This window comes from Palaemon carinicauda, chromosome 31 (genome assembly GCF_036898095.1).
Source record: "Palaemon carinicauda isolate YSFRI2023 chromosome 31, ASM3689809v2, whole genome shotgun sequence".
Lineage (NCBI taxonomy): Eukaryota > Metazoa > Arthropoda > Malacostraca > Decapoda > Palaemonidae > Palaemon > Palaemon carinicauda.
Genome location: NC_090755.1, coordinates 14,440,955 through 14,467,264, shown reverse-complemented (window position 1 = coordinate 14,467,264; position 26,310 = coordinate 14,440,955). Strand labels below are relative to the sequence as shown.

Sequence of the window (26,310 nt, the reverse complement as noted above, 5' to 3'; positions counted from 1 at the left end):
CCCCCGACTGAAATGCTGGCTACGCCCATGGCTGTTACCACTGTCTCTTAGTGTTATTCCCATCATTATTCTTTCCATAGCTATTTAAGATGTAACTAGCTTATGTTCTAAGGCTTTAGTAAGACTCCAAGTTTCTGAAGCATGAGTTAATACTGGTAGTACCCTCTGATTAAATACTTTTCTTTTTAGAGAAAATGGTATTTTACTTTTCATAATCTTATTTTGTTTACTAAAAGCTCTTAATCCCATGCTCTTTTAATTTTAGTCTCATGACCTGGTGAAACATTTACTGTCTGTCCGAAGTTCTTGTATTCATTAACAATCTCTAGAGGTTCGTCCAATACTCTTAATTGTTACCTCTCTTCATTTCCATTGAACATTGTCTTAATTTTACTCGTAAACATTTTAGTCCTACATTTCTGCTTACTGTTTTCAAATTTTCTATCATATTTTGCAATTTCTCCCGTGATTCACTTGACAGAACTGTCATCTGAAAATATCAAGTTATAAAGCTATTCTCTATTAATATTAATTCCTACATTTTCCCAATTTAAATTCTTTTAAACTTCTTCTAGACATGCTGTGAATAGTTAAGGAGATATTTCCCTGTCTAACTCCTTTCTCAATAGGGATTTTCTCACTATCTTTATGTAGGTTTTGGATTGCTTTAGTTCCGAAAATTGAATCTTCTAGTGTTCTAATATAATATTTATATATTCCTTGTCTTTGAAGTGCTTTCATTACTCCTGAAGTTTTTATGGAACCAAAAGCTTTCTCATAGTTTATAAAAGTCATGCATAGTGATTTGTGTTACTCTGTTGATTTTTCCATTAGCTGGTTAATATACTTGTCTTGAAGTGCTTTCATTACTCCTGAAGTTTTGATGGAATCAAAAGCTTTCTCATAGTTTATAAAAGTCATGCATAGTGATTTGTGTTACTCTGTTGATTTTTCCATTAGCTGGTTAATATACTTGTCTTTGAAGTGCTTTCATTACTCCTGAAGTTTTGATGGAATCAAAAGCTTTCTCATAGTTTATAAAAAAAGTCATTCATAGTGATTTGTGGTACTCTGTTGATTTTTCCATTAGCTGGTTAATTACATGGCTATGGCCAATTGTTGAATACCCCGTTTCTATATCCTGCCTACTCTTTTGGTTAATTAAAGTCTAGCTGTTTTTCTAATCAGCCTAATATGGTCTTTGTAAACATTTTATATATTAATGTGAGTAAACTTTTTGGGCGATAATTATAGGTCTTTTATGTCTCCCTTTTTGTGAATTAATATGATAAATTTTTTCCATGCTGTAGGTAAAGAGCACTGTTGCAGACATTTTATGTAAAGTTAAGCTAGTTTACTACAATAAAATCTCCTCTGTCTAATGTTAAATCGGTTATTGGGCCATCTTCTGCTGTTTCACCTCTTTTCATGCATTTAAATGCTTTCTTTACATATCATACTATTACGTTGGTTACCGGATCAAGTGTTTCATTATTTCTATTGGCAAAGTTATTTCTTATATCACTATTGTTTTGCGTTGTATAGAAATCTTCAGCAAGTCTTATCACTGCATCACTTACTGTATAATGATGATATTTCCATTTTCATCCTTTAAAGCAAATATCTGTTGGCGTCCTGTTCCATTTCTTTTCATCAATTTGTTGATGGTTCTTCCTCTCTTTAGTGTTTCCTCAATTTTGGTCTGATTTTTTTTTTTTACGAATATCTTGGGGTTTTAGTTTATTTATTGTTTTGGATAGTTCTGCTAATTCTATTTCATCTATCTTGGATTTAACCCTCAATTTAAATCTGCTTTAGTAGGCTTTTGGTCTTGTTTACAAACTTTTTCCATCGATCTCTTGTGCCAATTCCAATACAAATTTTGTTAAATTTGTATTTTTATTACTTCTTTACTTGCTTCCATTTGACCATGTAGCCGGGAATGCCTATTCTGTATTGCTAAACGAAACTAAATTAGATCTTTCATAAATAAACTATAAAAACTTTTCAATCTTTATTTCATTGCGGACTCAGTCCCCTACTCGCCTAAAGGTATTGCTTAAGGTCGCGCATATTTTCCTTGTTAGTGACAGCTTTGTAGCGATTAATCGGTTCTAATTGCTACATACTGTATATATCATCAGCCGTAGCTAGCCCTCAGCAGTACAAAAAACCCTCAGACACGACCTCCCTCTCGAGTCTGTTTACGGACTTTCTATGCCAGCCTATACCCGCAAATTTTCTTAGCTCGTTAATCCATCGTGTTTTCTTTCAGCTGCTTTGTTTGCAATCACTTTGGACCATTCTGTTATTCTTTTTATCCATCTATTATCTGTCATTCTCATAACATGTCCTGCCCTTGTCCGTTTATTTCTTGTATCCATTTTGCTCTTTTTTTCTGTTCCTTAGTGGTATTCCAATCATTATTCATTTCATTGCTCTTTTAGTCTTATATAACTAGATTAACTTTTAAGGCTTTAGTTAGGCTCCAAGTTTTTTCTATACATAAGTTAATACCAGTATTAACTTATGAACCATTATTAATTTATATATATATATATATATATATATACATATGTGTGTGTGTGTGTGTGTGGAGAGAGAGAGAGAGAGAGAGAGAGAGAGAGAGAGAGAGAGAGAATATACACGATTCAAATTATTGTGAAAATATGCTATATTTAGTAAAAACTATGAAAAAAGGAAAACCCTCAGGAAGTTTGAAAATAAATAAGCCTTTTTTTTCTTTTAAATATTCTGAAGCGGAGCTGATATTCGAAAGAACTCGATCGATATCTCCCTTTTATTAAATGTTGCCAGTGGGTGACATCTACATTTGCATTCTCTCTCTCTCTCTCTCTCTCTCTCTCTCTCTCTCTCTCTCTCTCAACTGGCTAATGGTTATATACAGTAGTATATGATTAGCAAAACTACATTCATAATTGACAGATTGAATTTTTACCGTCAGATTGTGGTGGGAATTTTTACTGGATATAACATCTGGTCTTCAACTCGCCCTTCCTTCTGTCCAAGTTTGTTCTTCCGAGAAATTTCATGAATCCGTAATAGGATTATAAACTTTGGTTGCGAGGCTATCGAAATAAAAGTTGAATAAGGACAAAATTTTGTTTCTCTCTCTCTCTCTCTCTCTCTCTCTCTCTCTCTCTCTCTCTCTCTTTATATATATATATATATATATATATATATAAGAGAGAGAGAGAGAGAGAGAGAGGTCTACAACTTATTTTCCTTAAATTTCCAACTTCGTGTTTTCCTCAGTGTCATGCTCATGTTAACAAACTCGAGGAGGTTTTCAGGATCGCAGTTTGACAATTCTTCTTCTTCTTCTTTTTTTTTTCAGGTCCGTTGCCAGTGACAGATCTGGTGGCCATTGAAAACGAAGAGACCCACGAAGTGACATTAACTTGGAACGATGCGGAAAATTCAATGCAGGATCACTATAAGGTTTGTCTTGGATAAAGTAGATGGTTGGAATGGTGTACTGTGTTGCGTTAAACACTATTATTATTATTATTATTATTATTATTATTATTATTATTATTATTATTATTACTTACTAAGCTACAACCCTAGTTGGAAAAGCAGGATGCTATAAGCCCTGGGGCCCCAGACAGGGAAAATAGCCTAGTGAGGAAATGAAATAAGGAAAAATAAAATATTTTAAGATCAGTAACAACATTAAAATAAATATTTCCTATATAAACTAAAAACTTTAACAAAACAAGAGGAAAAGAAATTGAATAGAATAGTGTGTCCGAGTGTACCCTCAAGCAAGAGAACTCTAACCCAAGACAGTGGAAGAGCATGGTACAGAGGCTATGGCACTACCTAAGACTAGAGAACAATGGTTTGATTTTGGAGTGTCTTTCTCCTAGAAGAGCTGCTTACTTGTATTTAGTTTTTATTTTTGCATCTGTAAGCTGCTGTTTTTATTTTACAGATTAATTAAGTGCAATTCAAATGACCACCTGTAGTAAGGCTTTTGGGCAATTCCGAAGTTCAGTGTTTTTCACATTTCTTTTTTATGGTTATCAAAAGTGTTTTGAGACGTGTTTGTTTACTTCTGTAAACAATACACTTCACAACACTATGAACATATATTTTTTTTTGGTGTTTTCTATTTTTACAAGTGCATGTGAATAACATTTAGTTTACTTTTCTTTAATAATATATAGGGATTGCTTAAAATTCACATTATATTTGTGCATATAACCAAGGATTATATATATATATATATATATATATATATATATCAATTAAGCCATATATTTTAGTACATTAATGTCTGGATTCTCTTTAACGACCTCGGGATCAGAGTCTCGAGGCGAAATCTCTCAAAGACAATAGCATCTTCAAAGACAATAGCATCTGACCGGCCAGGTTTCGAATCCTGGTCCAGGATGCTTGTATGACAGTAACCGTACCACTTAGCCACGGTCACTGTCATACAAGTATCCTGGACCAGGGTTCGAAATGTCAACTATAAGCGAAAAGAATTCCTAACACTTCTTTTATACAGAACCTTTTCAGTTGTTGTTGTCAAGGCCAGACTGATCTCTGTCCTACCCCTTGCCAGTAAGGGTGGTAGAGATGTGTTTCAGTGGATGCTATTAAACATTATTCTGTGGTTTGAAGTTTTGTCCATAGAGTTGAACTCTATGGTGAAACCGGCTTAGTTATAGATACCTATTATCTACAGTATGTATTTCAACAATAACATGTCCCCCCCCTAGAGGTTGGGTTTGGATTCAGAGAGAGGAAAAAGATCATATTACATATAGTAATGAAATGAATGGGCCTCATTAACTCAAATTAAAGGTTCATGTGCAGTACAGTATTTTGAACCCCATTAGCAATGTGCAATAGGCTAGCATATTGTAGAATCTTACAAAGACTTGGTAGAGCCTCTCCCCCATTTGTCCAGATCCCTGTAACTTTATATATTTCATATACTATAAATTTCATATAACAGTAGGTTTTTTTTATATTTCAGATTTCATACCAAGAGATCGAAGTTTTCAATGGCGACTCCAGAACCAAAGTAGTCACAGATAATGTTGTAGTTGAAGAACTCTACCCCGGCAGGAATTATTCGCTGTCTGTCTTTGCCATGTCAAACAATATTGAGAGTGAACCAACCATTGGATACATTGCTATAAGTATGTACTTAAGTTCTGCATTTATTGGTAATAAGCTATAAGTTCTCTATGTGAGAATATTATATAAACACCTTGTGTGAAGTAATTTTTGGCTTTTTTTTTTTTTTGTTTTTGTCAAGAAATATTTGAAAAATTACATTTTTTTTTCTTCACAATTAAAGTTTATAAATTCATTAAAGTATTCAATGGAAAAACAATATGCATTGCTTTCAGGTGTTATTTTTTTATGATCATTCATATCAAGTTATTGTCTTGGAACCAATTAACAGTAAAAAAGAAGTATGACCACAGTATACAGTACTGTATTATGTTTGTTACAAAATCGGACCCATCTGAAGTACAATTCTTTTATAGTAATGTATGAAATAATACTTCTAAAGGATATATTTTTTATTTTATTTTTGTATATGACTAGTATTTTCTCTATTAGGTAAAGGAAATTTACAATATTGATTTAAAAGTTTGACCTATCTTGTGTCATTATTGTAACAACTTCCAAAGAAATCCCAGAGTTACATTACAGTATTGTATTAATTTTTGCTCATTTTTATCTTGCTACAGAACCAGCACCACCCATAATTGAAGAGCTTCAGTCAATTCCACAAGGGCTAAACATATCTTGGAAGAGTGATGTCACCTCTCGACAGGAAAAGTATGCGGTTGTTTATACCAGGAATAGTACAGGTGCAGTTCATAAAGGTTTTATAAAGTATAAGAAATGCAATGGTATGTGATTTTAAATTAATCCTCTTCTATATGTACAATTTTTATTCATGTGTCCTGGATAAATTTTATTTGTGCCAGAGGTGGCTCTTAAATCAATGTTATTTTTTTCTAGGCAAGAGTATTACTCGACAAACAATCGATTCCCATATTACACTAACTGACCTATTCCCTGGGGCTGGTTATGAGATCAAGGTGTATGCCATATCTCATGGCCTTTGGAGTGACCCTCACATAAATTTCCAAGCTGTTTGTAAGTACAAGTCCAAGCACATTTTGTTTCTTTTTATATTGTCATTTACAATACCTTTACAGTATTATATAGTGTTGGCCAGTACACGATTAGCATACCATATATGTACTTTACATTTTAATTTCTACAATTCATTCAAGATCAATACTAGGATTTCAAGCAGTATCCATTTCACAATGGTGATACAAGTTAAAGCTTATTTAATGTAGACATGACTAAGAGCCATATGATTAAGTGACTGGAATTTGATAAAATAATTAATACAGGTATTTATTTTTGCAGATCCAAACCCAGTTCATGGCCTTACAATAACTGATGTAACAAATACATCCATTTCTTTATCTTGGCAAGCACCTATTGAGTCTCTTTTTACTCATTACATAGTAAGGTTTGTATGGACCAGTTTTACTATTTTTGTATTTTCCTGCAAAGAGAGTAATTAATTTCTGCGTTAAGCAAAGATCATACCTTTAACAGTCATTTCATTCTTCCACAGAGTACAGTTATAGTCTTAGTTATAGCTAAAGAGTAAATAATTGTCAACATTGAATTTGTGAGATTTCATATGCAGATGTAGCATGAAACTTTGAATTTTTTAACCATTTTTAATTAGTTAAAACTTCTAGAAAATAAGGGGAGAGCAATATAAATACATAAATGATCTGTAAACTCAGCAAAAGTAGTTGCAGACAGATGTCTTGGATGCTGAAGTATCCCTTTAAAATGTTATATTTCTTTCTTGATTTCATGAAATTTACTAACATGTGTACCACATCCTTTCTGCCCAGTGAGAGACCATATGACTCAAATTTAAAACAGTATAGTACATTCTTTTGTTGCTACTTTTCGTGAGTGTGATTAACTTTGTCTCTCTCTTTGTATCCAAATCCACTGCCAACTTTGCTGTTGATAAATTGTAAGAAAATGTCACTTACTGTATTCTCTTCATTGATAGATATCGAACTACGGAAGCTGAGAGTTGGAACAACTTAGCTACTATTAATACAACAAGAGCTACCGTAGATAATCTAGAACCAGGGGAGCGTTATATTATCCAAGTTAGATCAGTTTCATATCATGTGGAGAGCTTCACTGCAGAAGAAGTGGAACGGACTGTTCGTAAGTACCATTACAGTACTGTATTTGATTTTTGCTTAGTTTTCATACAATTCTCAGGCACTATATTAATAGATTATGTTTTACAGTATTCCACTAAAATTAGAGGTCGGGATATGACTCTTGGGCAATTCTTAATTAGATTTCCTTTGAAATATGATAAATATTGGCCATTTACCTCATTACTACGAGTCGAGATGACTGTGTTAATCTTATTTCCTTGGAATATTGGAGATGATGATTACCAAAAATTCACATTATGACTAATGAATTTATTTTAAACAGTTTTTGTTGTACTGTACTCTTTTGCTAATAAGAATTGTTGTCCTGAAAAGCCTTTGTACAATAAATTTAAGTTTTTATTCCAGAAATTATATTAGTCTGGTATATTTGTTGTTGTTGGATCCTTGCTTAAGAAAGCATAAAGGGAAATGAAGATGAGAATAAAGCAGCCAAGCCTTCAACTGTAGTACTGTATTATGATCAGATTGAATACAAGTACAGTAGTCATATCAAATGTATTATTTATGAATGGCAGGTTTTGTGGAATAAATAATATAATACGGCCACACACAAATCTTATTAGGAAGGGAATTTGATGAAAGCGACAAATTTTCTGTCATGTAATTTACCAATTTTCAAATTGTAAGTTCATTCCTACATGAATACAAACCATTGTCCTTTAATTGCAGTGTGACTTTGGGGAATCTGGAACTACCATTTAAACATCCAAGAATGTATTTAGTACTATGTGATGGGTTGAGGGTAGGTCCCACCCACTCTCCAAGTAGAGTGAACTTCACTTTGACTTTGGCCACCTGATGGTACAGACGTACCTCTCAGCGTCTGCATCTTGCTGTTTGAATCTTTTGCTTTTTCTTTCAGATTTAATAAATGTTCTTGCAGACAGCTGTGTTTGAGGCATATCAGCAGAAGGAGGCAAGAATATGCAATGTTTCCTGATAATTGAGTGACAGTTTTCTCTGCTACCTGCTGTTATCAAAACATGGTTATTTTTGTCAGGCAGCATATTTGTTGCTATTCTATTCCTAGTATGTGTGGCCTTACAACAATGATGTGAACTTAAAGAAGTTGGTTTTCCTTAGACATTGCTGGGTCTCCGAGTTCCTTTAGTTTGCTTATCCCAGAATGCGCTAAGGACATAACTCCTGGTTGTGCTGTGGTGGTCTCTTTCCCCCCCAAAGAACATTGTCATCGGCCTGCATAACTCCAGAGAAGACCAGCTTCAAAATCTCTCTTCTCCTCTACCTCATCCTTGCTAAATCTTAGCTGCAACTTGTGTAGAAGAACAAGTAGAAGATATCATCGTAAAGAGACTTATGTCAGCCTGTTCAACATAAAACCATTCGCTGCAAGTTTTAACTTCCGAAGTTTGACTGCCTAATTTGGTCATAGACGGAATAAAACTTTTAGAATACAGTACTTGACTTTGTAATATTGAGCCTTATGATGGAGAAGGCATGAATGTTACAATTAACTGTATACCGCGTATTGTGTGCAGGATGTTATCTAACGCTCGTATTCAAAGGTGGGCTTTATTTCTGACGATTTTGATTTTAAGATTGAGCACATTAAGGGAGTGATTAATACAGTGCCAGATGCTCTTAGTAGACATTGTTCAGGAGCACCATATAATCCAAGCACCAATGGGCTTGCAGAATGGGCTGTACGGATATTCAAAACTAATTTTAAAAAGTTTGATTGTAATTTGCCTGTAAAAACTAGAATTGCTAAATTTTTTTATACGTATAGACGTACTGTACTGTCTTCTACTGGCTGCTCTCCAGCTGAATTATTATTTGGAAGGAAATTGAAGGGTCCATTAGATGTTGTTATGCCTAAACAAGGAGATGAGACTTATGTTCAAGAGTCTAAATTCAGAGTTGATGATGCAGTATATGCCAGGAATTTTGGTAAAGGACCAGAATGGGTGGAAGCTAAGATTATCAAAGTTCTTGGTGAAAGAAATTATTTGGTATCTGTAGATGTTAATGGTATTTTGACTTGGAAGGTTCACCTGTCACAATTATTTGAGAGAAAAATGTATAATACTAGAGTAACTGGTGAACAATCACCATTGAAAGATACAATGATTCCGTATGTTCGTGTAGTTCCTTCTCCACGTAATGTACCAGGATTAGAAGAGACAAATAACCCTATTGAGAACTTGAGTATCATTTGTAATCCCAATGTAGAAGTAGTAGGGTCAGAGAGTAGTAATTGTGATACTGGTGCCCTTGTAAGGAAATCTACCAGAATAAGTAAGAAACCTAGGAGACTTATTGAACAAGTTTAATTTTTTTTGTTAACCAAAGGGGGGAGGAGTGTAATGTATTGAGAAACACTACTCTCTCATTATTGTGTTGAACTGATTCTACTGTGTTGAACCTCCTGGGAGTTGTTGTTGCTCTGTCTCCCGCCATCGACAAACCGTAACGCTTACAGCAGCATGGAGCTGCTTACTTATAATTGAGATACCTTAATAAAGCCAGTGAATTACCAACCTGTCTTCTTGGATCCCAAGTATTGAGAGACAAGGATGTCTCACTCCTCAACATCTAAATCTTTGCATTGATAATGTTTCATTTACTCTGTATGGCTTTTAAAATTTTAGGTGTGATTCTTAACAGCAAATTTACTTTTGAGAAACACATTCGGTCTATCTCTTCTTTCCCACCGTTATCCTTGCTTTCAGGGGTCGGTTGCCTGAGGCGCCCTCTCCAATGTCTTATAGCAAAGGCATCCTCTTCCACCAAACCTCTCCTCTCCATATCATCCGTCACCTTATCTCACCATCTAATTCTCTGCCTCCCTCTGGATCTTCTCCCCATAACAGATTCCTCCCTAAGCCCTTCTCACCCCCTCCCCACCATTTTTCCTCAACAAATGTCCACACCATCTCAGTTGTGACAGTCTTATCAGCTCTGTAATCTTTACTATGTCTGCCATTCTTATTTCATAATTTTCCAATCTTTCAAGCAGTGATATTCTCACAATCCAACTCAGCATTTTCTTCCCTGTTCTCTCAAGCTTTGCTTCCTCTTTTCATCTCAAAGCCAAAGTTTCCAATCCATATATTAACACTGGTCTTATTACTGTGCTATAGATCTTGACTTTTAGCTTGATTGGCATTTTCTTATCACATACCACTCCTACTTCCCTCCACTTCTCCATGCCACTTTTATACTATTCTTAACTTTAGCTTCACATCCTCCCTCCTGACTTATAGTAGATCCCAGGTATCTAAATTGTTCTACCTGTTTAAAACTGAGTCTACCTTCATGTATGGTTATCCTGTCCCTACCTTCCTTACGGATCACCATAGCTTCAGTCTTATCCACATTTATCCTCAAGCCACCCCTTTCCAAAGTCTCTTGCCACTCTACAACCCTTCTCTGTAATTCTTCCTTGTTTTTAGCAGTAATCACCAAAACATCTGCATATAGTAACTCCCACAACTCTTCATTTCTGATCTCTTCACTTGACACATCCAAGACCAGCACAAATAAAAATGGGCTTAATGCTGACCCCTGGTGTAATCCAACACTAACTTCAAAGGTTTCTGTTTTTCCAATAGGTGTTATTGCTTTTGTCCCTGTTCTTTTGTGAATCATCTCTACCTTTCTAAGAAACCTCTCCAGGACTTTCCTCTTCCTCAAGCACCAAAACATCACTTCTCTTGGTATTCTATCATTATCCTTCTAGAGATATACAAAAGCACAGAAGAGCTTCTGGTTTCTCTATAGCATCTTTTCCCGTAACTGCCTTACTATAAATATGGCATCCACAGTGTCTCTCCCCCTCATGAATCCATACTGCTGTTTCCCAATGCTTACAATCTCATCTTGTACCCTCTCAAAAACTGTCAAACCATGGTCTGTTAGTTTAATTCCTCTGTAGCACCACATTCCATGATGTCACCTTTCTGCTTAAATATAGATACCATTAAGACTCTCCTCCCAGTCTTTAGGTATTATTTTCTCTTCCCATGTTGCTCTCAATAAACCTAGCATCCATTTTTACCTTTGCCAACAAAGTTGGAAGGAGGTTATGTTTTTGCCCCTGTTTGTGTGTGTGTGTGTGTTTGTTGTGTGAACAGCCACCCGATGAAATACTACCACTAGAGAGTTATGGGGTCTTTTGATAATTTTCCCTTTGCCTGCACACACACACCGAATAGTCTGGCATATTCTTTACATATTTCCCTCTGTCCTCAGTCACCTGACAACACTCAGATTACCAAACAATTCTTCTTCACTCAAGGGGTTACTCTGTGGAGGATTGATTTTTGTTTTATTTATTTATTTTTTGTTTGCTAAAGAGAGAGAGAGAAGAGAGAGAGAGAGAGAGAGAGAGAGAGAGAGAGAGAGAGAGAGAGTGTGAGTGTGTGTGTGTCAGTGAGCGAGAGGTAGTTAGTGTAATGATTGTTTGTTGTGAGTAAGACGGTTGGTATAACTGAGGTTGTTTATGTTTTTCGCTAGGTTAGGACAGTGGCCAATGCTCTTTTTTATTTGACTACAGCTAGAGGCAGTTGTGTGTGTGAATGCTGGATTATTATTATTATTCTTTTACCAGCGTGGAAGTGTTTAATTATTTCGACAGTAAGTACAATTTATTTATCTTTGCTAAGAGTAATTCTGAATAATAGAAAGTTCCTTATTTATCTTTGATTATAGTGCGATAGTTTAGTTAGATAGGAGTGTTCGTAAGTGTTTTTCTTTTTCCATTTGCAGGCTGCAATTCCTCCTTTTGAGAGATTTTGACTTGTATATGGAATTGATTCTTGATGACCTCACTTATGATAAGGAACTTGATACGACTGCTCAGATTTATATAATTGTTGATGACCCGGACTGAGTGAACTTTCGATTGATGATGATGATGATGATAACCACGACCCCAACCCAGTATTTGTGAGACATTAGGGTTATAGGATAAGCAATTGGTGTTAGTCGAAAATGGGAGGAAAATTAATTGGCATGGCAAGGGTGTAAATGCCGAATAGAGAGAGAGAGAGAGAGAGAGAGAGAGAGAGAGAGAGAGAGAGAGAGAGAGAGAGAGAGAGAGAGTTAGCGTAATGATTGTTTGTTGTGAGTAAGACTGTTGGTATAAGTGAGGTTGTTTATGTTTTTTATTAGACTGCAGCTAAAGGCAGTTGTGTGTATGAATGCTGGATTATCATTATTGTTCTTTTACCAGTGTGGAAGTGTTTAATTATTTCGACAGCAAGTACAATTTATTTATATGTGCTAAGAGTGATTCTGAATAATAAAAAGTTCCTTATTTATCTTTGATTATAGTGTTCGTAAGCTTTTTTCATTTTTCATTTGCAGGCCCCAATTCCTCCTATGGAGAGATTTTAACTTGCATGTGGAATTCATTGTTGATGACCTGACTTATGATAAGGAACTTGATACGACTGCTCAGTTTTATATAATTGTTGATGACTCGAACTGAATGAACTTTCGATTGATGATGATGATGATGATGATGATGATGATTAAATAAGAGCTTGGTCCATTTATTCAAATGTCTTTATTATTGAACAATGACCACGGTCAATCTGAAATGAACATAAAACATATTTAGAATAAATGATGAACAATGTATATAACAAAAGTGAACATAAAACATATTAAGAATAAATGATGAACAATGTATATAACTCAATGTTTATAACCCTCTATCTCCCCCCAAGTTTTTAAACGGCCTTTTAGAATGTCTCTCGTGAAGGTCGGTTTAAAACTGATGTCAAAACATTGGGTGGCAATTAAACGTCCAAATTATAGGTTCATGAACACTAAACTCCTGTTAGCATGTGAAGGAACGGAAACTTGAAAAACAATTATTGTCATGTGTTGATCATGATGACACTATAGCTAGTTCATCTCGAAATCACAGTGCCATGCTGGTGGTCGACGGGTATGACTGGACTTGCGTTGCTCCAAATTTGGCATGGCAGGAGTTAACTGCGATGGAGAGTTTGTGCTATCATTGGGAGGCGGAATCTCTGCTTGATGATTCGCAGTGTTACCGAGGTCGTTGGGATAGCATTCCGGAGCAGCAACATCAAAATGAATGTTAGGGGTAGTACCACTTGGTAACGGCAAAGTGGTCAATGGAAGAGTACCATGTGTGTCCGGATTTTGGGTTGTCGGAATGGTGTCCTTCGCAATGGTCTCAGACGTTTTAGTGGTCGAAGGATTGGCAATAGGTACAATCTGATTCCGATTACTGTATAGTCATCTCTAATTGTACGGACTTCTGGAATACTCTTGACAGGCACGTATTGTCTCAAAAACTTCCGGTTCCTTAGCGTGACCCTACCAGAGCCATCAACTCTGACGACGTATTGGTCGAATTGGCGGACTTCTATGATGACACCGGTTTTGTTCCATTTCAGGGGGTGATTTCCTGTTTGATTTTGGATGCGAACCCGGTCACCTACGGACAGTGGGGGTAGTCTCTTAGTGTGCTCTGATAAGCGCTCTCCCTGTTTAAGGTGTTGATGTCTTAGGGCCTCCTCTCTTGCATCGAGTGTTTCCTTCCATGTGTCGTTGGGACGGTACCTGCCGGGCGGGACAGGTATGAAGTCTCTGATGGGACGACCAAATACACATATTGCAGGAGATAACTTGGTATCTCTGTCAGGTGTGTTCCTGTATTGGAGCATCGCACGTTGGAATTCATCAGTGTTGAGATCACCATTACTGCCCGTGTTGTCCGCTATAAGATGCTTGACAGTTTTGATGCCTATTTCGGCTCTGCAATTACTATGTGGGAAGGCCACAGAGGAAAGGCGGTGATGGACTCCCCAGTCCTTTAAAAACTGCCTAGTTGCAGTCGCTGTAAATTCAGGTCCACCATCAGATGTCAATTCATCCGGAATCCCAAATGTAACAAATGTTCGGCGTAGTGAAGTTATAAGACCCTCTGCACCGTTCAAAGATCGTTCAACTATGGACCAATTCGAGTATCAATCAACTATAACTAAATATCCAACTCCTCGGTAGTGAAAGTAATCTGCACAAACGCATTGGAACGGGTAGTCTGGAGATATAAGGGGTATAGGCGTAGCACTAGGATTCGAAGGCGCGATGCGATTGCAGTGGTTGCATCCAGCTCGAAGTGCTGTTATAACGGGTGTTATCCCTGGCCAAAACACAGATGACTCTGCTCGCGATACCATAGAGGTAATTCCTTGATGTGCTGAATGAAGAGATGTGAGAATTTCCTGACGAAGGGCTGGAGGAATAACTATACGCTCCTTGTATAGTATCACACCATCAACAGTGTAGAGATGCTCGCGGAATTGAAAATACTCTCGAAGATGTACAGGAAATTCTTGGCGAGACTCTGGTACTCCGCATTCTATAAGGCTGAGCAGTTCATGCATGTTATCGTCACTACTTGTGGCAGTGCGAACTCTGTCCCAGGTGACTGCTCTCACGTTAAGTGAGTCAAGTGAGCATACTGCTGATGCGGTGATACAAGTATCAATATCATTGTCAGTGGAAACAGAATATGCTGATGGCAATTTGTGTAAGGGAACATTTCTCATGGAAGGCACACTGTCAACTGATGCAATGTCATCTTGAAGCGATAGCTTTTCAGATTTTCCAGTTGGGTGGCGCGATACTCCATCTGCAGCGAGATGCTTGACCCCTGGGATATGAATCATGCGAAATCGATAGCGGAGGGACTTTTCCTTCAAGTTTCTGAGACGTGAATTTGATATGTCCTCCAATGATCTGTCACCAAATATTTTCAACAGGGGTTTATGGTCAACTGCGACCATAAGATCTTCACAGCCAAGAACAAAGTATCTTGCCTTATCAAGAGCATCGACGACTGCCAACGCTTCACCTTCAACTGGTGCATATCAAGACTCAGCTGCATGTGTGAACCTACTTCCGACAAGTGTGATCTTCCAACCAGTGCGACAACAAAACGGTCGGTAGTCTGGACAGTCGCAATGTTTCTGGAACAGCCAGAATCCAATTCCTGATTTTGACCAATCGGTGGCGAGACAGGTAGGTTTTGTCTTGTCAAAGATTCGCACGCCTTCTTCAATTTCGTTGATAATGGCAGTTTTAAACTCCTCAGAGAGTGCATTAATATTGTCATTCCAGGTGAATGGTGTTCCTGGTTTCAATAACTGTCTGAATGGTAGCATTTTGTCGGTCATGCTGAAAGCATACGATACTTGGTTTACTAAACCAAACCAAGATCTGACATCGGTGATATTTCTTGGGGTTGGAAAGTCCATAATTGCACTAAGATATCTTGCACATGGGCGAACTGTGTCTGGGGTTATTTCGAATCCAGCGAATTCAGCTGTGTCTTCTGCGAAACGAAATTTGTCAGGGTTAAATGTCCTGTCTCCTGCTTCCTTCGCTTGTAGGAGAGACTCTTTTGACCTTTATCAAGTGTCCAAAGCTAGTAGTGTGGGTTGTCACTCGGTTTTCTCCATTTAGGAAGAATTTTATTTGTGAACGCTTAAGATTGACTGTGGTCATAAATAAGAGCTTGGTCCATTTATTCAAATGTCTTTATTATTGAACAATGACCACGGTCAATCTGAAATGAACATAAAACATATTTAGAATAAATGATGAACAATGTATATAACTCAAATGAACATAAAAAATATTAAGAATAAATGATGAACAATGTATATAACTCAATGTTTATAACCCTCTAATGATGATGATGATGATGATGATGATGATGATGATAACCACAACCCCAATCAGGGAGGCAGTTGTGGCAAATTGCTAGACAGTTTAGTCTGTTAATCATAGAGCTGTGGTAGTGTGCCGAGAAAGACAGTTCGGCTTTGTTTGAACGAGTGTTGTTGTCGCAATATTTATAAACACATATTTTGGTGTTGGTTTGCGCTTAATTTTAATTTTTTTTAGGGTTTTTTTGGTTTATTTGAATGGTGTTACGGTTATTGTATATTAGTGTTCAAGTTTTTTATTAATTTTAAGAGTGATTATCATTTTGATTGTGGATGGTTTCGTATTAAGCTTTCTAGTTTTAAGGAATATAATATTAAGGTTATGTTTTGTTTTTATGTCCTTTTTGTCTAAGAGTCCAGTTGATAACGTAAGGGGAAAGTTTGTGCTGAAGAGACGTTTGTCAGTTAGTGATTCAAGGGTGTGAGGGTTGTTCTTGCAACATCCCACCACATTATTTTGGCGCCCGAACAGGGACTGCCCAGATAGGATTGATAGCTGGACTCTTGGATGAAGGACTGATAGGATACGAAATTAGATTTAAGACTGAAAAAAATGGAAGAGCAGAACAAACTATTAAGGGGGAAATTGCGGTTGGTTAAAGAGCGTGAGGTTGAAGGAACGAATGAGAAATATAATGTATTGCTTGGGTATAATTTTTTGAAAAAATGTGGTACGATTGTACATCCAAGTGTGAATATGATAAAGATGAAAATTAAGGGTAATATTAGTGGGGTATTTTATTTAAAGGAAAATGGTAGAGTGAGTACGAAGGTGTGGAAGGGGGTGCCGTTGGTAGCAGGGGAAAGTGTAAAGTTATCAGGTAAGGAAGGTGAGGTTATTAGTGTAAAAGTTGCCTGGCCGAGTAGTCTGGGAATTTCCAATAGTGACAAGGATGAATATGTAGTGGAAGGGATGGAAGAAGGTAATTTGGTGAAAACAAGTGCATATATATGTGATGGAGTTATGAATATGCAGGAACCCCAGGTGTATGTAAGTTTGTTGCCGAGTGTTAGGGGGAAGAGAGTATGTGGTATACGTGAGGGCGATTACATGGGATGTACTGTATGTATACATTGATCAATGTAGAGGATGAAAGATATGTTTAGGCGAGACAGGTAATGTAAGGTAAAGAAAGATGACGATTGGGAATATGATACGTTGAAGGAAAAAATTAGATTAGATTAGAGTGTAGGTGAGGTTGAATGGGAACGATTGTTTAAGATGTAGTGGGGTAAGCGGAAAGTTTTGAGTCTTGGTGACGAGGATTATGGGGTGTCACAGCTACCGGAATTTAAAATAGTTCTCAGTGATGATACCCCCATATATCAGCGTCCCAGATGATGATGATAACCACAACCCCAATCAGGGAGACAGTTGTGCAAATTGCCACACAGTTTAGTCTGTTAATCACAGAGCTGTGGTAGTGTGCTGAGAAAGACAGTTTGGCTTTGTGTGGACGAGTGTTGGTGTCGCAATATTTATAAACACATACATCTTTTGGTGTTGGTTTGTGCTAAATTTCAAGTTTTGTAAGGTTTTTTTTTGTTTATTTGAATGGTGTTACGGTTATTGTATATTTAGTGTTAAGTTTTCGATTAGTTTAAGTGTGATTATTATTTTGATCGTGGATGGTTTCGTATTAAGCTTTCTAGTTATAAGGAATATATTATTAAGGCTATGTTTTGTTTTTATGTCCTTTTTGTCTGAGTCCAGTTGATAACGTAAGGGGAAAGTTTGTGCTGAAGAGACATTTGTCAGTTAGTGATTCAAGGGTGTGGGGGTTGATCTTGCAACATCCCACCACAACTCCACTGTAATTGTTCAGTGGCCACTTTCCTCTTGGTAAGGGTGGAAGAGACTCTTTACTTATGGTAAGCAGCTCTTCTTGGAGAAGGTCACTCCAAAATCAAACCATTGTTTTCTAGTCTTGAGTCGTGCCATAGCCTCTGTACCGTGGTCTTTCACTGTCTTGGGTTAGAGTTCTCTTGGTTGAGGGTACACTCGGGCACACTATTCTATCTTATTTCTCTTCCTCTTGTTTGTTTAAAGTTTTTATAGCTTATATAGGAGATATTTATTTTGATATTGAAACTTACAATATTTTAGTTTTCCTTTTTTCCTGTCCTCACTGGGCTATTTTCCCTGTTGGAGCCTATGGCCTTATAGCATCCTCCATTGCCAACTATGGTTGTAGCTTAGCAAGTACTAATCATAATAGTAATAATAGCTTCCTGGCCACAATTTAAGTCATAAAATAATGTATTTTGCAGGGATTAACTGTTACTAAAAAGCTGGTAATGATTAAATTTTGGAAGGTCAAGGTCTAGGTCAAGTAAAATGTCCAATTCACATAATCAGCCATAAGTTGGACATTTTTGTCACAGAGACTTCAAACTTGGTATATGTTTGTGTATGAAAATCCTGGCCAATTAATATATGTTCAAGGTAAAGCGTCAAGGTTGAAGTTGAGCAAAAGGTTGAGAAATAAGCTGCCGCAGCCGAGGTCTGCACTCTACTGAGTGCCCCTCTGGTTCTCTTCTGTTGCTAGTCTCTTGACCATTTTAATTTTAAACTGATGGACCTGGTTCTTTACCATTCTTCATATTATTCAATGCCTGCTTCGCCTCTGTATTCTCCATCACTGGGCCCTCCACCTTTTGTGCTTCTCTGTTTCTCTCTCTCATTTTCAGTATTTAATAGTTGCTAAAAATATTCTCTCCATCTCCTTTTAATGTCATCATCCCTATGCAATATATTTCCACCTCTATCCCTGATGACTGCCAATTGCCCTAAATCATTGGATGCATTTTATCAATTAGATAAATTTTGTCCGTTGTATACATTTTAAACAGTACAGTACATAGAAAATATATGCAATCATGATTGAGATAGAATTTAAAGTGATGACATAATGAATAGGTAGATTCTATTAGCAAGTCATTTGGCACTGGAAGAGTGTAAACACTCGAGACAGGCTAGTTCGCAACCTATAAAAACTTTTCTTTCTATCAATTTGTTCCTCAGAATTAGATATAGACTATGAATATAAAAGTAAGCATTTGAATATTATTTTCGTAAATGAAATTGATTTTAATCCTCGAGTTACATTTATTACACTAAATTGGATATACTGGGTAAATTTTATCTTTTAGTATCCGTGTTCATATGTAGAATTTTGTTTATTAGGTAAATTCTGTCACTTGGTACCTTATATCTTTTTTATTAATGTTGAGTATTGTGTTACGTTTGTCAGATTTTACTCTTATGATCTGACATTGCTTTATTAGATGGCTCTGGAATGAATCATTGCAGCAAATAATGGTCACAAACCCATGTATTTGCATTATTAGCTCCTATTTGAAATTAGGAAGTCATTTCATCTTAGTTGTGTTCTTATATTTGATTTGTGTAATCTTCCATTGTATGTCTGAATTCACACATTAATTGAAATTATATGCTTACCCTATAAATGAGAAGTTTTTTAAGAAAAAAATCCTTTGGTTGAATCACTTGGCATTTCTTAATACTAATAGTGAATTGGTGGTTTGGTTAAACTATGAAGTTATCCTAATTTTAGTGCTGTACAGTATTTTGTTAATGTTTCTTGTTAACAACGACTATTGTGATACATTCATATATTTTATTGCAGCACCAAATCCTGTCAAGGGGATTATTTATCAGCTTGATTCCCAAAATATTACTTTTGAGTGGCCAAGACCTGAAGGCAGAATTGACTTCTATACTTTTGTATGGTGGAATGCAGCAACCCCTGAAAGGAAGGTATGTTTATAAGAGTAGATTAAAGTTTATAAGATTTCCTTATTCCTAAAGTAGTTTACACTATATAGGCTTAAGTTGAACTTCCGTGTATTTCCTAATTCAATATTCCAGTGGTTCATGTTTAAACAAGTCTGTTACATTCTGTCATGGAGAATTATAAAGTGAGATATGTGCCTACTCATATTCAAACCTTTTGTCCTTTAAAAGAGGTAATGTCCTCAGTAGTGCTGGAACGGCCGTTGAAATCGTTAACAAGGTATTTAACGACAGATGGTGAGTGCAGTCAAGTAGCGCTGCCCACTCTCCTATAAAAAACTTCACTTTTATCTTCAGCCGCAATAAGTACAGTCGCACTCTTCTGTACTATCCATAACTTTCTAATCTTTTTTTCATGCTTAAATTATTTGTGTAAATGGATGACATTGGCTTCGTTTTAGTAAAGAAATAAAAGCAAGAATGCGATTGTAGATTAGACACTGCATTGGTTTATGGCTAAACTTGGAGTAGACCCACTTACCCTGCACCTTAGGAGCATGATTGTTGTTAGTACTGTAATCCCCTTTTGCCGAGTATAGATCTTGGCTTCACGTTAAGGCAGGCATATTTTTTGAGGAGCGGGAAAGCTAAATTTTCTCTCGAGTCATTATTGACAATACCCATGCCAGTGCCAGAGAGACTGTTTTAGTACATTTTGCTTCTTGTCGAGTTCCCCCTTTGTGGAAGCTTCTGGGTATATCCACCTCATTTGGTCCATGGGAGTTTGCTTTAGGAGCAGGGAGAAGTTAAATCTACATTGGGGAGTTTTTTCAGGGTTTTTGGAATGTGAGGTGCTCACGACATGCCAACATGTATTGGAAGCTCTTCCTTGCAGACCTCCAATGATGAGTGACATCCTTCCATAAGAATTGAAGATAGACCCACGATGGTGTGTGTGTGTTTTTTTTTTTTTTATTATAGGGAGTTTGTAGATAAGGCTACCTTACCCTTGGTGTCCCCATTGATTGACTCCAGTGAATGCGAGTGTGATGCTAGTGCTAGTAAACCCAACTGTGATTTCCACAGTGCACCCAAAGCCCAAGAGTGCTGTGAAGAAGGCTCTTGCATCTGTGGTTTGGGCAGTGCCAAAGGGCTAAAAGAAGGCTTCCACAGCAGTAGTTTTGAAGCCTCAAGTTGGGTGTAAGAAGTCCCTTTGGCCATTAAACCTGTGCTTGTAAATTCAATGCTCATCACTACTGGCAAATTGCTTATCCCTGTGCCCGTCACCCTTGTGCTTGGCGTCTGTATCTTTCACCCCTGTTTTTGTCACCTCTGCCCATATGCCTGTGACCCTTGGACCTCTGGTTCCCTTCCTATGTGCCTGTGTCCATCTTTTCATATTTAAATGACAAAAGTCAGTCAATATTAGAAAAAAGGTGATTCATTTTTTTTTCTTTGAAAATTTCATATTATGAGAAATTGGGTATCAAAGTAATTTTTTGTAGAATGATAGCATAGAATTCAGTATGTATAATTATGGGCTCTTAACAATTTTACCTCACCACTGTTGACGATAAAGACATAATCATCATATATTAGTGGTGAGCCCTTCCATCAAATCCAAAAATGTCCTTTCCCATAGACACTTATATAGGCAACATATACCAAATGTGCACACATGAGCAAGCCTGACCAACATCATTATGCTTTTGGCATACTTGTACTTATTTATCATCACTGACACTTTATGCATCTTTCAGCATAAGCAGAACATCATACTTTTAAATATACAGTATATACTCAACTGTACTAGCAGACAAAGAAATTAACATACTGTACATTAGAGACATGCAGCCAATATTTATCTATAAACACTATATAGTATATAAGGAAAAGAGATAATTCATTCCTCAGAAAATTAGAGAAACTGGTGGAATTACAAGGGATGCTAAAATAAATAGCTTTCCATGGAATTTTTGAAGAAAAAGTAAATAGATAGGTACCCAGGTCAGAAAAGGGTTGGTTACAAGACTGGATGCACTTGCATAAATATATAAAAAGTCATCATAATTATCTCCTCCTACACCTGTTGATGCAAAGGGCCTCGGTTAGATTTCGCCAGCCGTCTCTTTCTTGAGCTTTTAAATCAGTGCTTCTCTATTCATCATCTACTTCACGCTTCATAGTTCTCAGCCATGTAGGCCTGGGTTTTCCAACTCTTCTAGCGCCTTCTGGAGCCCAGTTGAAAGTTTGGCGAGTGCAAAGAGCATGTCCAAACCATCTCCATCTACCCCTCACCATGATCCCTATATGGCACTTGAGTAATCTCTCTTATAGTTTCATTTTTAATCCTGTCCTGCCATTTAACTCGTAATATTCGTCTGAGGGCTTTGTTCTCAAATCTTCAAAATCTGTTGGATATTTTTTCATTGTCATGCCACGAATCATATCCATATATTTTTATATGCAATTTCAGGCAATTTGATTTCCAAATTTTACTTAACCTAACCATTGTCTGATTTGCTTTTTTCAATCTTTCATTAAACACTAATTCTAAAGATCCTATATTAGCAATCATAGTCTCCAATTATTCAAGTGAATCCATCTCATTAACCCTTTTTCCTGCCAATGATATTTCATTTTCCATTGCATATTCCATTCTCATCATCTCTGTCTTTCTTCTACTGTATTTATCTTGAGCCCAACCTCATGTGATATTTCATGTATTCTGGTAAGCAAGCTTTGCAAGTCCTGGGTTGTTTTTGCTAATAAGAACAGCGTCATCAGCATACTCTAGGTCCGCTAATTTCCTGTTACCAATCTAGTTCAATCCTTCTCTGCCATCCCCAACTGTTCTGTGCATAACACAATCCATGAGGAGGATAAACAATATAGGTGACAACATATTCCCTTGGAGTAATCCACTGTTCACTGAAAATATGTTTTGATAGGACTCCGTTAACATTAACTTTGCACTTGCTATGCTTATGAACAGACTTGATCAAATTTACATATTTAAGAGGAACTCCATAATAATGCAGGACTCTCCACAAAATTGACTGGTGCACACTATCAAAGGCTTTTTCATAGTCCACAAATTCCATCAAGTGTATTTCTATGTTCTACACATTGCTATACAACATGTCTTAAAATGAATTTTGGTCCATACAACTTCTACCTTTTCGAAATCCTTCTTGTTCTTCTATCAAGCTTTTCATCAATCTTTCTGTCAAGTCTCTTTAGAATGAGCATACTATATATCTTCATGACAACTGACGTGAATGTGATGCTTCTGTAATTATTGCAATCATGCATATCTCCTCTTTTTGCCATTTTCACCAACACACTTAGCTCCCATTCATCAGGTTTTGCCTCTTCATGCCACAATCTGTAGAATAATCTTGTAAGTATTCTGGGAGTTACTTCATTTTTGGCCAAAAATCATCTTAGCAGTTATTCCATTGTATCAAGGGCCTGTCCATCTCTTGAGTTTTTAATGATGGCTTCAACTTCAAACACACTGAATTCATTCATGGGCACATCAAGGTCTTCCTCAGCTTCAGGTATATCAATCAAATTATTCCCTTCACATCTCCTATTCATGACCTCACTAAAGTGTTCCATCCAACTTTACCTTTCTTCATCTTCTGTTATTATAACAGATCCATCTCTTTTTTATGGGTATATGCTGCTTCTTATTTGCCCCAGTAGAGATTTCATTGATAATTCTATGAGCAATTCTTACACCATAGCCACTCCCTGAATTCATAGCTTTGTCAGCCTCATCTGCTTTCATGTTTAAATATTTTCTCCAATCATTCCTGGCTTTTCTTTTGACTCTCTATTTACTGGAATACTTAGCATGCTCTTCCATGTAATTTTCATTACTTCCTCGGAAACTTTCAACAAGCAATATCTGTCTTTGTCTCCTTTTTATAGTATCCCAAGTATCATTACACATCCATGGTTTCCTCCTTGTAACTGCATGTCCCAAAACCTCACTACCAACTGACTGATATATGTTCTTAATTTCACACCATTCTTCATTAATTGTCTGTTCTTCATCTCTTAAAATCTCTAAGACTGAAAATTTATTAATACATTCAATAGCAAATATTTCTCTGTGCTCATCTTCTAGAAGTTTAGTTGTACCAAACCTAGGTATTCTATCTACATTTCTGTTGGGTGCTTTCAGTTTTAATCTCAGTGTGGCAATGAGGAGCTGGTGATCACTATCAATATCTGCACCTCTATAGCTGCTTACATTTCTCAGAGTCCTCCTTCTTTCTTTATTAATGACTATGAGATCTATTTGATTTTTGTAATTGCCACATGGTGAAGCCTGTGTATATTTGTGGATGTCCTAGTGCTTGAAAAGAGTACCTCCAATAACAATACTAACTTATAAAATGTGCTCCATTTTCATTTGCAACTTTGCTAAGGCCCTCAACACCCATCACATTCTCTATACCTTAATTATTCCTTCCAAGTTTAGCACTGAAGTCAGCAATTACAATTTTCACATCTCTCTCTTGGATCTCATCCTTTACACTCTGCAGTTCTGCATAGTATTCATCTTTTTTTTCTACAAGGGGGATCATATGTTGGTGCACAGCAAACTATAATACTCATATTGCACTGCTTTGATTTAAACTTTGCAAGTAACAATCTACTATTTACAGCTCTCTATTCCATTAATGCATTTTCTGCTCTTGGTATCATCATTCCTACCCCTTCTCTTCCAACTCCATCTGTTCTTTCTGAGTTGATATATATATATTGCCTTTGTCTAAGATTTCTTTACCAATCCCTTATGTGTTTCATTTATGGCCAAAATATCCAAACTATATTTCATAAATTCATTCTCCACTTGCTGCAACTTCCCAATCTGATTCATGGTTCTATCAATGAAATAATCAATTTTCACTTTTCCTTTAGTATATATGAACCAGGAGATTCTTAGCACCCCGCACTGGCGGCTATTCTGTCATTTTCTGTTTCCATAGTCTGACTAAATCCATTTAGGATTCATTGGCTAAATTCATCAAAAGATAGCCAGTTCCTTGTGATGCACAGTGCCTATCTAAGTAAGGCATGTGACCCTGCCAAATGTACAATTATTTGAATTTCCAAAATTCTAAGCCAAAGATCCAGTCTTGCTCCTTAATAAATCTAATACTGTACAGTATAACATTCAAATTTAATTTATTCATGTTATCTGAAGGTGCATTTTTATAATGAAAGCCTTAAACACTTGAGATATAACATCTTGGGTTTATAATTCTAAACCTATATGTTTCAAAACTAAACTTGATACAGTCCTATGGTATTTCCTGTGATTTAAGAGATCAGTAACTTTTTATCATAAAAAAGAAAACAAGAATTTAGCAATGTTATCCAAAGTTGTTTTGATCTAAACATCGTAAGTATGCCTTAGATGTTGATACTGTATACAGGCAACTGTCGCCTTATGACATATGCAATTTACGACTGTGGGACTTTACGACCGCTTTTTCACTGTAATGACGTCACAAGGCTATTGGAAATAGTAAACTAAAAGGGAAAATATTTCCTTAGGAATAATATAATTTCTTACATAAAAATTGATTAATTTATCCTGGTTTGGTAGTATTTTTAATATGCAGTATCCATTTTAAATACGAATTTTATTAAGAAAAGTTTTAATATTTGTCGAGTTCATATTGTATGTCTGGGGATGTCATATTTCTTTCAGTCACGGAAAACGAACGGGCAATTAGTGTGATTTCCTTTCAATAGGCTATCGATTAATGATAGCATTCCCATAATCGGAACATCGAGAAGCGATACAATGTATTTCATGGGTCTAAACGGTTGTTATGATTACTGTATCATGTAGCATAAATTTAACAGTATAACTAGGTCAGAATCACGTATTTTACGTGAGATTCATTTACTTGTGCTTCATCTCTGATAGTAGATCGATACTGTATCTTTCTAATAAAAGTACACTAATAGGACAAATATTTAATTACATTTAAGCATTATAGATACCTATTGTATTGCTATTCATAATAGATGAAGATTTGAGAAGTGCAATCAACATCTTTTATACTACTAAATTGTAAAACCTTGTATATTTTTACCTTTTCTGTGCATATGAATAAAGATTAAATAGCAAAGCCTTTTAGAATCCTAAAATGCTGTAGTGCTGTACTCTTAATTATTAAGTTTTACAATATGTAATTTAATGACATAATTCTGTTTCAGAAATCAAAAGAAGTTTCAGGGACCCAAGCTACTGAGGGTATTGAACGTAAGCTTACAGTTCTAATTGGTGAACTAAGACCTGGTGAGCTCTACAACTTTGAAATAGTCACCACTGCGCACAATGTAAAAAGTGAAACTGTTACCTTATCATTAAGAACAAGTAAGTGAAAGCTCTCAAAAATGTTATTTAGATGAAATAATTTTAAACAATCCCATCAAGCATCAATTCATAAGTTTTTCATTTTCAAGGGATCTATGTAATTGGTATTGT

General features: G+C 36.2%; 1 protein-coding gene across 2 annotated transcripts in view; it reads left to right on the top strand.

Moving 5' to 3' along the window:
- LOC137624318 (tyrosine-protein phosphatase 10D-like) overlaps positions 1-26,310 on the top strand; it is a 335,629-nt gene that overhangs the window by 177,881 nt on the left and 131,438 nt on the right. For both annotated transcript variants that reach the window (XR_011040718.1, XM_068354980.1), the window contains exons 8-15: positions 3,359-3,462; positions 5,012-5,177; positions 5,739-5,861; positions 6,016-6,153; positions 6,436-6,541; positions 7,109-7,272; positions 19,684-19,814; positions 26,040-26,199. Coding sequence is in view for 1 of the 2 variants with exons in the window: in XM_068354980.1 (XP_068211081.1) it covers positions 3,359-3,462; positions 5,012-5,177; positions 5,739-5,861; positions 6,016-6,153; positions 6,436-6,541; positions 7,109-7,272; positions 19,684-19,814; positions 26,040-26,199 (1,092 nt within the window). In the remaining variant the exon portion in view is untranslated. The remainder of the gene's footprint in view (positions 1-3,358; positions 3,463-5,011; positions 5,178-5,738; positions 5,862-6,015; positions 6,154-6,435; positions 6,542-7,108; positions 7,273-19,683; positions 19,815-26,039; positions 26,200-26,310) is intronic.